The sequence below is a fragment of the Erpetoichthys calabaricus genome, chromosome 1 (assembly GCF_900747795.2).
Source record: "Erpetoichthys calabaricus chromosome 1, fErpCal1.3, whole genome shotgun sequence".
Classification (NCBI taxonomy): Eukaryota; Metazoa; Chordata; class Cladistia; order Polypteriformes; family Polypteridae; genus Erpetoichthys; species Erpetoichthys calabaricus.
This window is the reverse complement of record NC_041394.2, coordinates 91,291,492-91,306,498: the sequence shown is the minus strand read 5'-3', so window position 1 is coordinate 91,306,498 and position 15,007 is coordinate 91,291,492. Positions and strand designations below refer to the sequence as shown.

General features: G+C 35.5%; 1 protein-coding gene across 2 annotated transcripts in view; it reads right to left on the bottom strand.

Moving 5' to 3' along the window:
* LOC114653166 (disintegrin and metalloproteinase domain-containing protein 9-like) overlaps window positions 1-15,007 on the bottom strand; it is a 107,360-nt gene that overhangs the window by 53,620 nt on the left and 38,733 nt on the right. For both annotated transcript variants that reach the window (XM_028803344.2, XM_028803337.2), the window contains exons 5-6: window positions 8,851-8,927; window positions 6,050-6,239 (exon numbers count right to left, since the gene is read on the bottom strand). In XM_028803344.2, coding sequence (XP_028659177.1) covers window positions 6,050-6,239; window positions 8,851-8,927 — 267 coding nt within the window. The remainder of the gene's footprint in view (window positions 1-6,049; window positions 6,240-8,850; window positions 8,928-15,007) is intronic.

Below are 15,007 nucleotides of genomic sequence, written 5' to 3'. Positions count from 1 at the left end.
TCTTCCATCCATGAATTTTTCCATATACCTTTCTTTGCTATAGGCAAAATAATAATAATAACATTAATTATTATAATAATTAAAATAATCTGTCCATCTTCCTAACCTGCTTATCCAGGGCAGGTTAGCCTATCCCAGCAAGCATCAGACACAGGGCAGGGAACAACACCAGAACAGGGCGCCAGTCATGGCAGGGCTAACACACTCACCCACCCACTACAGGGACAATTTAGCGCACCAATTCACTTAAACATAGGCAGAGTGAGCAGTCATTCCTGCCTCACACCCGATGTTTACATAATAGCTGGCAACCAATTAGTGTCAGTGAATTAACTTACCCAAAAACATTATGATCAGTTCTTTTATTACCATATTGTCACCAAAAGCAACTGATCGTACATTAAAAAAATATTATAATAACTGGTTTATGGCAATTTACTCTCGCATTGTCTTTTTCATTTTCTAAGTTGTGGGCACACAAGGCAGGTCACTGAAAAGGAGGTTTTACTCTTTCCAAATTCTAAGGCTTTTATTTAAAATACAACATTATCAGTTCAGTTCAGATTTATTGCTATGTGTACTATGACACTCATATGCTCTCTTTTCACCACTCTCCCACTAAATATGTATCACGTTCCGCAGTGTAAAACAACAACACAGAATGTAATGGGCTAAGGGGTTCACCATTGGGTTGTCAAAACTCCACCAATGACAGCCGCTACAAGCAGACAAGCAAGAAACATTCCCTTACCTTAAGAAAACAGGACCAAGGATCTGTGATAAAAATAATTATTTCTAATTTCTTTATGTTATCACAATGATGTCTCATAAATGCAGAAGGCATATATTCTTAAACAGAAACCTTTGTCACTTCAAAGTGGACATATATGGTAAGCTTTAAGGCTTTTTTTTCTACCCCAGTACACTATAGCCACATTGCAAACTACAAGAACAGACAAGGCACTTTATAAAAAAATGATTCACTTTAGAACACATCTTCAAATGGCAAATTAATATATGCCTTGATTGTGAAGAAATAACCTCAGCTTGAAAATTTTAAACATATCCTTTATATTTTCAGCAGTGTGCCAACAGAAAGTGTTTGTAAAGCACTACAGATTTTTGATCTGCTGTTCTACATTAGCTATTTCAAGGTGCTAATGTACAATGGAACAAGCAATTGTGCCTCATTGTACTTTTGGTAATTTTACATTTGATACCGCTGGCGGTTTCTTTTACATATGTTACTGTGCAAATATTTACAATTTGGTCTACATAATGGTGTCATACTATATATATCTAGGAAAAATCATAGATATTAGGCTGATTTTTTATCTTAATACAGAACAAATCTGCAAGAAAGCACACAAATTTGATGTTCTTTTAAAGTAAACAGTACTACAATGACACCTTTCTTTTTATTAGTCTGATATACTGTCAATACATACATCTATATTTAGTTTGGAAATCTTAACATTAAGAAATGTCTAATCTAGATTGTCAGAAAACATTACAAAATTTTCAGTTTGCAGCAGCCCTCGTTTAGAAAAATAATCTGTATATAAAGAATATTCTAGAATCATCAATACAAATGAAATTTAAAATGAACATCCTTATATCATACCCAGCCAATGGAGCCATGCCAAACGAACAGTTCCCATATCCAGATTTACATGATATATTTAAATATATTTTAATTTTCACCAATCAGCAAACAGATAAATGGTATTCTCTAATAACATCCCTAATTCCATTAAGTATTATTTTAAAGTCCCAAATTAGTTAAATATATTAAACGTCTTTAACACTACTGCCAGGCAGATGCCATCTCTGCTTCCAAAGTTTGTTTTGCTATGACCAGGCTACAAATTTCAGTTCTCAAGCAATATACAGTATTTAAAACTGTTTAATTGCCAGAACTATAAGCATTTTAAATTGTAATAGCTGCAGGGATTCTGCTGAATTCTGAATTATTACTGTGTATTGTTAAGAGTTCATTGCTTTTATTTATAGAAATCTTTCAGATATATGTACTCATTACAACAATGGATGCCAGAAGTCGTCTCTTGACTTATGTTAAAGTTACCTGTATAATAATCTCCTCAGCTCTGAACTTTCCTACTGAAAACAAAATTACCTACTAGGATATTAAAAGTCTGCCTAACATAGTACTAACCTGGTACCGCAACACAGATATCTGGCTCTAGTATCTTAAGGTCACTTACATATTCAGGAAGGTGATGGCATGGTTCATCCTGGGGTAAACTCATCATGTTTTCTCATTTTATTTAAAAGACATATGAATGAACGTAAGTAGCTCCAAGTCATATCAAGCCAATAAATCTGAACTCAAAGATCACAATTTTCCAAGCATTTCCCTTCTAACTTGTTTTGTGCTTCATTCCACTGAGTCATGAAATAAGAACACCTTAAACATACATTCAGTTTCATGCTCATTACGAACAGGTGCTTGATATCACACCTAGGCTCAGCTCATTCATGCTCATATTTATGCAGTATTTACATAGGTTTATAACACCTTATTAATCTAAATGTTTAGTTACAAATTCCTGAATATACTTGCCATAACCCAAGACCACCTGTAATGTTTTCATTATGTGTGAAATGTATTCATTTTGTACATCTTTAGTGTTTATGGTGCCTGAGAGTTAACAGTGTTGTTTTGCATTCTTCTACGCACTTTACTTTCTGGGAAATTGGTCATTGTTTCAAAATTTTACCTTCTACGTTTTATTTCAGTCTGTAAAAAACCTACACATCATGCATAAACTATTCTGTTACATATTCAACATCAGGGAGTGTGATGTAGTAACAAAACACTGAACCTTAAAACCACAAGTTTCCTGGTTCAATCTCCATCCCAACTTAATGTGTGATACAAGTTACTTAACCGGCTTTAATAAAGACATCAGCCTATAATAATAAACACATCTCTTATTTATACCTAACTGCCTGAAAAATATGGAAGCATTTATTAAACAAAACACCTTAAACAAGGAATGGATTTTGTAGTGGAAGACACAGGGAGTGCCTGCTCTTACCATTAGTTTACAGTTCTGGCACATACAACACAGTGTGTGTAATGCAGTTATATACAATGGAATATTAAGACAAACCTCCTCTACCCTGATACAGTCTGGTTATACCCCATAGCATATTGCTATTTGAAAAATTATGAAAAAACATTTATTTACTTCATTGCCTGCCGACTCATATGCTTGTATTCATACCTGGATTATCCATATTACTAACCGAGAATGCTAAACCGGATGATGGACGCAGGCACATCCGGCCATGGGCCGTAGCTGCAAAAAGACGTACTGCGCAGGCGCAAAAAGAGTCCGCGAGAGTCGGAGAAAGGCGGACAAAAGAGGGCGACAAAGGCGGATGAGGGGCCGCGAGAGGCGGACAAGACCACAGAAACAAGGAGTGAGCACGCACCGAAAAAAGGAAAAGGCACATAAAAAAGTAGTCAAACGCGGGGAAAGCACGAAACACATTGCACACGAAACTAAACACACCAAAAAAAAGAACATACGAGCGCACAACAGCAAGGCACGACCACACCCCCCCCCCCCCCACCCTACAGGCACGGGACGGGACGGGACACACACCAAGAGGGGGATTCAACAAGCCCATGGAAGTCAAAAAAAAAGAACACAAAACCACCCCACAGACCCTACAAGCAAGGGACGGGACACACACAAAGAGGGGGATTCAAACAAGACACAGAAACACAAAAAGAAAGAAGACGCTCGCGCAACAACAATCCCTCCCACACATCCATAAGAAGTGACACCCAAAGCCACATATTCTAAAGTGAACGTCGACACCTTCACACTAGGCAGCATAGGTGTCGGCATAGGTGTCAGCATAGGTGGATGTCCTTTCAATAAAGCACTATTAACCGTTCAACTGCAGAAGAGGATACATATTAACAGTGAGTGCGATCCTCCTTATTACTTATCCATATTTCGCATGCTGAGACGCATTCAGCGCGCGTGTCAAAGTGCTGCATCGAAAGAGCACGATTTCAAACCGAAAGAGCTCGCGTATCAGACATACAAAAAAGGGAGCGAAGAGACAGAATAAATGAACGGAGACGTGAACAACGCGCAAATGAACTGACAGAAAAAAAAAGCAAGACGCGAAAAGCACCAAGCTCAAATGACCGACATACAAAAACGGACAAGGCTCGATACAAACAATGCACGGCGTAGACTGAAACGGACTTTGCGCAAAGCGGAGGCGAATAAAAAAAAAGAAAAAAATTGCGCGTCACAAATAATGGACATGCAACAAAAAGGCAATCAAACGCAAAAAGCAAAACATGCCCGTCGCGGACATCAACGCCACACACCTGTTAAACGCTTACGCCAAATGGCTGAAAACGCCTTCAATAAGGAATCCACTATTGAGGAAAATTCTTTGGGATTAATGAATGTCATTTGCAATCATTGTCATTCACTTAACTTCACAGAAGAAACAACTGGCAATACAAATAATGAATTTACACGTTGTTGTCAAAAAGGTCAGAGTAGACTGCCTCCTTTACATTCATATCCTGAATATCTAAAGAAGCTTCTAACTAACGATGTGCCTGAAAGTAAAAACTTTATGAACTGCATTAGATCCTACAATAGTTCATTTGCTTTTGCATCTACCGGAGTACATATCAGGCCACCAAAAGGCAATGGCCCATACTGCTTTCGCATATGTGGACAAATATTGCATCGCATTGGAACAGTGCACCCTGAAACAAATCAACAACGCAAATATGCACAAATCTACATCCTAGATCCAGATGAGGCAATCTATCAACGCATGAATCTTCCTGAAAACAAACAATGCACAGAGCTTATAATGAGAAACGTCACTCATGTCATAAACAATCACCCATTAGCTAAGTCTATAAAAATGCTACATGAAGTTGAAAAGGAGGCAAATACAAAAGCAAATGCAGAAGGTATAGCGGCAACTACAATTGCTTTGGTCTTGATAAAGGACAAAGAACAAGATCCAAGACGATACAATCTGCCCGTCTTTAATAAAGTGGCAATTGTCTTTCAAAGTAAAGATGGTGAGCCTCCATTTCACAGAGATATTGTTCTACATTTACGTCCTGATAAAAACAACACACCTACATTCCAACGCAATGTTGCCTTCTCACGTGTTCGACGTTCATCTGACGTTAGAGTTAAAATTATAAATGATCCATGCCAAGGAAGACTCATTCAAGGACAAGACACCATCTTTACTACTAATGTTATATACAAAGAAATATTCCAATAAAACATTAATATATGCCAAACACTCTATTTGTTATTTCTATGCGCATCATCCAAAGCTGCACACTATTCTATATCTAATTCATACATCTCACTCTTTGTCATGTCCCAACGCCAGGGGTTGGCGAGCGAAGCCCCCTAGTTTGGTATATAACAGAGGATACCCTAAATGCATCTTTTGAGTTAACGTTTGCCAATTGTGTAGTTTTTTTGTAATTAATATATTATATACAAGTAGAATGCACATAAAATATTTATTATCATTTATGCAGAAAAGTGATGTTACATTATGAATACACTTTCTCTGTTCATGATTCAGAGCTAAAATAAAATCTTCCTTCTTGACACTGGTCAGTTTCAGTGATTAATGTTCTCAAACCTCAGATTACAATAGGTGTTCAAATTAATCCAAAGATTCTTAGCTTTACAAGTCACAATATAAGCGAACGTAAATATTTTGAACCAATTTTGACAAAACTAAATTTACATTTTCTGCCACGTACAGTATATGTATCAAACTCAATTTGTGACATACCTTTCCAATTTTAAACACTTTCAGAGAACAAGGGAAAACAGAACATTGTTTGCATTAACATTTAATCACCACAATAAAATTTAAACAGTTGTATCATAATCTCAAACGATCCAATAAACTTTTGCCTAATTTGACCAAAACTGGAAATTTTTTACACAGCTTTTAGACAGATCTAATTTAGAATTTGAATAAAAAGGATACATACTCTCAATAAGTCAGTATTGACTGGATGGTCAATGTTTCCTAATGTCTCTGTTTTGTGGTCAGTATGAGATGTTCCACATGTAAAAGACTCAGACCTCACATTTTCAAGGCGATAAATAAGGTGTTTAAAGGCCGCAGATAAATCCAAAGGTTCAATACCATAAGTGGTTTTCACAGTGCTCAGCATTCCTCTGGAAAAAAAGAAAATCTCTGTAATCCATCATGCCATTCAAAATTCTGAACAGGGATTAACCATAAAGCCCGCATAATTTGATCAAATATAACCAGCAAAATAAAAGTAGTCAGTTCTAGACAGCCTTAGTGGATGGTTTGATGACTCAAGACAAAGATAGCTCCACACGTAACAGTTTAGAAAATGTAGATAATCAGTTATTAGATGTGACAATGTCAGGAGATTTCAAGCATGAAGCAAGTAAAAAGCTGGCAGCAGGACTGCAGCAGGCCTGCCGAAAGAGAAAAGGCTACGCTGCTGTGAAGTAAGATGCAAGGAAGACAGATCTGACAGGATGAGTCTCTGAAGTAGGAGCAGAATATAAACAGAGAAGAAAAGACGACAGAGTGCAAGATACACAAGTTCTGAAGGACATAAAAGAGAGACAGAGACAAAAGATGAAGAGGAAAGTTCAAGGGGCATCCAGGGGAGAGAAATCACATCAAGGCTTGGGTTCCAGACACAACAAATGCCGCTTACAGAGACTGGGTAAAAAGTATGAACTAATTTTAATTCAGTATATTTTCTTTTCTTTTTACAGTTTTAGTCACACTAAAACTGTTTTTTTTAAGTTTCAGTGCTTTAATATAAAATAAAATAAAATCCAGCATTGGTTTTGCTATTCAGTAAATGAAAGAATTGGGCAAATGCCTGAAATACGTTTGCAAAGCACTATATAAAAAAGCTCCACAAAATGATGATTTCAAGTGTGGTGAATTATAAATTCTGCCCTTTGAATGAATACAGCATTGATCTCAGTTCTGACATTACCAATCTGCAGCTCATGTACCCTATTCACCACAAGGAGGTGTGCTATTTTCAAAAAGGAGCTCAAGCTTTAGACAGCCCTCTCTATGGAGCATCATGTAATCTTGCACTACTGTTGACACAAAAAAACAAATTAGGTAACAATTACATGAGAAACCCATCAGAGCATCTACTGTAAAAAATATTTTAACTAGAGGGTATACATATGCTAAATAATACTCATTCCTATGTTCCTGTTATCTCGGTTTTACAAAGAGGTAATTGTTTAATAGAAAGCAAGAATATAGTTTGAAGTTTCTTTTTCTCTTCTAAGTCCAGGTGGCATATTCCCTTTCCACTCAGAACTGATTTGTTTCCTCTCCATTTTTAATTATGATATAACTATAACAGTTCAAGGTTAACTGAACTCCAAGGGGACATGATGTATGCTCAGTGTTTTATTATCTGGTTTAAAGTCGTCATGTGAACTCCAGTGGAACTATGCCAGAAATTAGAGGAAGAAAACCACTGAGAAAAAAAACTGGAAAAGTCTGAAAAACTGTCCTAAGCTTAAGGTCAGCCAGCAGAAATACTACATTAATATAAAACTGCACAGTTAGTAACCAGCTCCAGATGCACTTTAGTGTTTTGCTCTGCACTGACAAAAAAGCAAAAGATGATTGTCTGTGTACAATAAACTCATAACTGACTTCAATAAGGAAGACTATAGTATCTAGTGTTGGATTTGAACAACTGAAAACCAAAGTTTACTCAATCAAGCTTATACTAGGGAAGGTTTCTCATATAGCACATTTAAGACTTTAAAAGCAAAAATCAGCAAAAAGAACATATAACCACTGAGTTTGACAAAAAATATGTCTCTGTTTCTGTGTCTCAGATTTACTTGTAAATAAAGGATTATTTACAAAGGACTGCATTTTCCGAGGATGTGCGGAATCCTTCACAAAAGCTTGTAGTACAGTTTGCTCTGAAACAAACAATAGTTAGTCATGGTCAGTCAGAAGACCAGCAACTTCTGGTAGCCAGCACTTAGACAACAAGGAAAAAAAGAGCTGGAAAAGTGTACATTGTACTTATCACTGTTAAGTAAGCTATGGGTGAAATAACTGTTCTTTTGCATCAATGAGATCAGGTGTCCGATTCATAAAAAACAAAAACGAATGAGTAGCACTCAACTGAATGGCACAATAAACTGGACAATTTGTGGCAGTGGCCAGTGCAGTCAAGTTACATCTGTTTCTTTTCAAACCAGCTAACAGAGATGCTTGCATAATTACTTTTAAATACTCATTGGATCACCAATTTAAAAATAAAAATTACTCTTTTTTTTTTCTGGTCATGCATTACTTCTGTTGGTTCTTTCAGAACTGCTCGGCATGGATCTACGGGCATAACATGATGCCAAGCACACACTTCCATTTTGTTTTATAGTTTGCTGTTTTGGAAATGTAACTTTATTAAACAGTAAATAAAAAACAGAAAAAAAGAGCACGAGTAACATTACATTTTCAGGTAAGCTACTATACTCTTTAGCTTGCTGGTTAAACACTCAGATTATGTTCAACAACACTTCCATACATTTAATGGTTCAAAAGAAAACCAAACTACAATGATCCCTGCTGTACTGGGCCCTTTATGGTGTGGATAATCAATACAAACATGTAAAAACAATGCAAATTCAGATGTAGGAGTTAACATAGTAAAAACAGATTATAGCAGAATGCATTCCACTTACCAGATATTTTCTTAAGACATGAACTTTACTTCAGTTAAAACAATAGCATGTAGACACGTGTTCTTACCTTAGACCAGAACAAATACTGAAAGCTGCTGCAGATCCAGGAATACCTTCAACAAATCCTTGGTAATAGCAATGCTTCTGTGAAAAAAAAAAACGCACATAGTCAGGGTAGACAACTTGTTCAATGAATAGCCTCTCTTCAAAGATGTTTTATTCAGTAAAATGTAAGTGATAATAAAAAAGATAATCACTTTCAACAAAATGCATACTGTTTTTTCAAGTCATTATAAGCAATTACAGCAATTATGATAAATGCTCTATATTTGGGCAGGTAGAATTAATATTTAATTAACTGATTGGTAAGAGATATAATAGCATATACAAAACAAAGTCAGGAAATTGCTGCTTAAAGTATTAAAGTTCAGAGCGTAACAGTGTTCTCATACACACTAAGCTGTTGTAGGATGCTAATAAATAGATAAATAAATAAATAAAAAACACACACACAAAAGACTAGGGAAACTAACTTGATCAATTTGTAAAATTTTCTTTTCTAAGACTATTACAAACATTTGGACTGATTCTGAAATAATCAAGGTGTTTTACTTTCAAACCAAATAGGGAAATTATTGAGCAAGGCTACCACCAGATGCATTCATACACCACCCTCTTCATAGCCACTGTTTTTCAGCAGATCATGGGGCATTGTGCTACTATGCCAGTGCAATAGCGTTTAGGTTGGAGTGCTGGCCAAACCTGGGATGAGATTTTCATGTGTGACATCTATCAGCCTTTTGCCCTGGCATGTGTTCACCCTCAGATGGTTAAAAAGTGAACGTCCTGGGTTATACAGTTATGTGTAACAACAGCATTACAGAATGATTTTCTCAGCTTGAGATTTTATTTTTAATTTGATTATGTTAGATAGTAGTGTTCATTAATTCTTGAAGGCTTGAAAGTACCCTTTATCTGCTTAATAATAATAATCTTAATAATCTGCCGAATGGCACCAAATACAGTAGAAAGGGCCTCCTAACACTGCTGCCTGTGAAATTCCAAGGTCCAAGAAAGAAAAGCTAATGTTAGGTCTAATTATAAACTTAGGTTAAAAGAATAAAAAAAGGCTCCTGATTGGCAGACCTTTCACAGATGGTTTACAATTATTTTATCAGTCTATGGAATAAGCTGGGGGTAAAAAAAAAAAAAGGGAATGAGATACAGCCATGACAAATCATAAGCTACTTCTGGAGAACCCCAGCAGAAAATTTATCAGACACTGGTTAGGAAAAAAGATTAGCAAAACACGTCATTTTCTTTGTTCTTACAAAGCATATAAAATTTCAAAACTGGTGAAGATTAATAAACCATTACTATATCTTTCCCCTCCAATCAATTTTTCATCCACTTATTTCCTTTGTGAATCGAGAGACGATTAAGCTCAGACAAACTCTCTTTCCGCTGCAATATGCTGAGTTATCTTCATTGTCAAAAACCTTCAAGCTAAGCATTCTGTACTCAAATGCAATTTCCTGCTAAAAGAATACAGCCATGTACTGCAGAACTCAAAACACAAATAACCTTATCATTAGAAATGTTTAAAAAAGAAATCTTATAAACTAAAGAAAAGCATGCCTTTCTGTTGTTAATTTGCTGTACTTCTTTATACAATGAGGTTAAAAATTAGTAACAATACATGAGTGTCAGGCAATATATTGTAAATCTAACACTCATTTGAGAACATTCCTTATTAAAACAAAAGAATGACTAGGAGACAGGGAATATCAGAAAAAGATGCTGTAAATCCAAAATCAAATAGCAGAAAGCTTAGAATGCTGAAGGTATCATGTAAAATCAAAATGGAATGGTCCACAAAGTACTTTCATGTAAGTTTCACTTTAGAGATAATGCAGGAAATCACTCGGTGGAAGATTTTTAAATAAAATACAATGGACTGTACTGTATGCAAAGTATAATCAAGTACATTAACTTATATTTATTATGTGCACATGTAAACAAAATAAAATGAGCAGAAAATTGAAACAAGTGAACAATGTCAATAAAATTTAAGTTTAAAACTAAACACACTGGGTCTAATAAAGTAAACAAGCTGCACAGATAAACAAATTAATACAGGAGTGGCTTAAAGCCGCTGTATATGTCAAATTTTAAAGATCTAGATGTTTGTGTGTTTGCTGTTGTTTGTGTGTTCATTTTATTTCTTTATTATCCAGAATTTGCTCTGGTAGAGAAAACAAGCTATCTTTACTTACAAATTTCTGAGTGTGTGACAGCATGTGTGTGTGCCTCTGTGTGTATGTGCATGTGTGTTTATATAAACTATATATCATAAAAATTACTTCTGCAAAATTTTAGCAAATCAACAAGCTTGGTCTTATGACTAAACCAGGTGGACTGCAAAAATCCCAGCTAAATTAAACAATTTCTACAGCAGTTAGGATTGGACATAGATCAAATCATTTTTTAAGGATATAGAAGCAAGTACTGTACAAACATGGACTAAAAAACATTAGTCTTGGAACCTGTAACAAGAGAATAAGGATGCAACTTGTTTGAAAAATAAAGGTCAATGTATTTTCGGAAGTTATTGCTGTATACAGGACTTTTGGCTAATCGGTAAGCTGTCCCAATATGTTATCCAGATACTTCTTAAAGGTCATAAAGGTTTCTGTTTCAACTTCACCTCTTGGAGATTGCTCCAGATACCCACAACGCTTTAAGTAAAAAAGTGCTTCCTGCCTTCAGTCCTAAACGCACTTCCTCATAATTTCCACTGATGTCCTTGAGTACATGATTCACTGTTAAATTCAAAGAAATGTGCCAGCTCTACTTTATCAATGCCTTTGAGGATTTTAAATGCCTAGATTAGGTCCCCACATAGTCTCCTCTGTTTGAAACTAACCACGTTTAATCCTCCGAGTCTGTCAAAGTAGCACATGTCATTAAGCCCTGGTATGCACCGGGTTGCTCTCCTCTGCACAGCTTCAAGTCCTATTGTGTCGTTCTTGTAGTGTGGTGACCATAACACACAATACTCTAGAAGTGGTCTCATTATTGCATTATATACTTTGAACATAATGTACCTCAATTTATATTCAATTTTTTTTACAATATAAACTAACATTTTCTTTGCCTTTTTAAACGATTCTGTACATTGCTTAGACAAGGAAAATGTTGTGTGAACATAAACACTAAGTTCCTCTCAGAGGTTACTTCCTTTAGGACAGTGTCTCCAATTTTGCATTTATAGTTCACAAAACATTTGTCTATATGCAGCACTTTGCACTTTCCTACATTATGCTGCCTGTTCCAAGTGTTCACCCAGATCGGAAGCTTGTCCAAGTCCTCTGGAATTATTTTTGCTGCCTCCTCTAAGTCTGTCACTCCTCCAATTGCTCCAGACACACAAACAGACACCATGCTAAAATCAACATTTACTTCATATACGACAAGGAACTGATGCAAGACTAAAAACAAGTGCTTATTTTATACATATTCTAGTGGTGGCAATGGCCATAAATAACAACATAAGAGCTCATAGAAACTTAATGCAAAATTTACCTATGCGTACATAATTGCATTCCTATCCACTTTTAATCATTTCTGAAATTAAAATATTATACATTAAATCAGAAAAGAATAACCATGATCAGTTAAATACAAAAAAAAAGTATGCATCTCATTACTCTAATGCAAGCATTAGAGGCATTTTTCATGTGGGGGAAAATGAATTAAAAAAAATTTAGCACAAGGCTACAACGTAACAGAAAGTGAAGGGTCTGAATATTTTCTTAAGATGCTGTATTTTAAAGGCAAAATTTCCTTAAAGGTTAATTTATTTTGGTGGTGGGTGGGTTTTGATGAAGTAACTGGTGGTGGAAACTACTGATCCAAATACTTGGTCTTTAAAAAATGACCCAGAGATATCTCCCAAGAACAACCCTCCTTCTCATCAACAATAATTGTACTGATCAATAATATTACTACAAAAACAAACTGCAGAAAAACGTCTTAAAAAAAATAAAGCTGGCATGCTTCCATTTAAACATGCCTAACAGAAAACTTCACTTCAGTATTTATAGCCTCTAACCTCCGCACCAAAAATCATGAGTGGCAGTTTAGGCTTAATAGGGATTAGTGTCTAGTAAAGCCTTTAAATTGCTATTTTTTCATCAAAACAAGTTGATTTCAATACCTTATCAATAACGTGTTTACATTGTAAAATAGAAGATTTTTTTCTTCCAGAAACAAAAAGGTACTGGTTACTTGTAACAAAATACAATGACACAAGCTTTGTAAAATTTGCACAGCTGGTTAGACAAATTAATTATATCTTTATGCAAACACCCTATCTGATATCAAACCTCTTTTACTTGTTTTATTCTACTATTAATTTAAAAATGACTAATCATGCTATATATTAGTAATTATGATTCAAAAGGCAGTCTAATTGAGAAAGATCAACTAAAATTCAATGGATAAAATGGTCACATTTATGGAATACTAGCCATTCCCCATGGCTCCACCTGCATAGTAGTGAAACAGGACAAACTCTAAAAATCAATAAACAAATAGGTATCGCTAGATAAGTGGAGGCAAGTTATGCTTCAAAACACAGAGGTAGACAGATTCCCCTCTCCTGACGTCAAGCTTCCTCCTCCCCTTGGCCCTCAGCCTCTGTCTCGGATTAGTGAGAATATATCACTGCTGCAAGCAAACTATGATTATTAGCGCGCTGAGAGAAGTTGGAATGTTCGAGCAAATTCTAGAAAAAAAAGTAAGTAGTTCTCTTGTTCGCTAGCTAAGCAAACATAAGATACACCCCATAAATTGGTACCGCAAGCGAATTAGGATTCTTAGCGCGATGAGAGGGGTTGCAAATCAACTGGAATGTTCAAGTAAATTCTAGAAAAAATACCTGATCTAAATTTGTTAAGTAGTTCTCTCATGAAAAGCGGACAGCCAGGTTTTATATTATAGAGAGAGAGAGAGAGAGAGAGAGAGATTTACTACATGTAACAAACCATAACAAAACTCTTCATAATAAACACAAAACTTGAGTATTTGCTAAATAAAATTCTGTTTTTGCAATAATTCATAAGCTTAAAAAAGAAACAAATTTCAAATCCACTATACATTTAACTACTTCATTTGGATACAGTGTTTTCGATTACATTACAAAGCTTAATTTAACATTATCTTAGAGAATTTATGAATGTATTGCAAATGGTCACTAAAATTAATTTCAGATATAGTATTTGAAATAAAAATACATTTTTGGCTTGGTTTTGGCAAGTATATGCTTACAAATTCAGGCAACCTGAAGTTACAGCTTTATGTCAGTGCTGGTTTTATCTCCTTGAAATGTCATTAAAGGGGTGTGCTGAACCCCATACTGCTGTTAAATCTACCCATTTGTATTACTTTTATCAGGAAACATGGAACTGGCAGAGGGCAGAACACATGAAGCGGACTGCAGCCATAGCTGTCTTTGGCAAGGGATTTCTGTAAGTGGTTCTGGTTTACATAGGTATATGCAATGTCCTGCACACAAATTGTATACTAGCAAAAACAACACAGTACACAGGATTCAACTGTACTTGGTGGTCCCAGTACCATTCTTGTGAATAGTACACAGAACATTAATGTAAAGCACCAAAAGGCTGAAAACAGAAGGGATAAGAATGACTGTGACAACAGGGCTTGGAGCTACATAGTCAGCAATGTAAAATGTCATTGAACTGTTTCCATTAGTCACAAAAGTGTACAAACCACAGTATCTTTTTATAGGTTTAGGGAATAAGATTTTAACTTTGAAAATGTAAACAACTAAATAACTGACAATGTTCACAGATTAAAAGCACTGATGGCATTATGTGCATTTTTTCTCATATATTTTATTTCTGCAAAAATGAAACAGCTTACACTTGCAGTAGGAATGCTTTTATGTCAACCTGAGTCTAACCATTGCAATAGCAGGATGAAGCTGTTGTCGTGTCTATAGCTTACAGCCTAAGCACTGCTGTGGGTTCCTTCAAAACTGAAACATGCACTGCACTAGCTGACCAAAATGAGATCCAATTAATCAATCACAATCTCCGTTTATTTTTTGGCTGTCCTTACACTGGTACCTTTTCATTAGAAATGCACAACAGAGGCACTTTTGTATATTTTGTACAGTTTATTGTCTGTTATTGTTC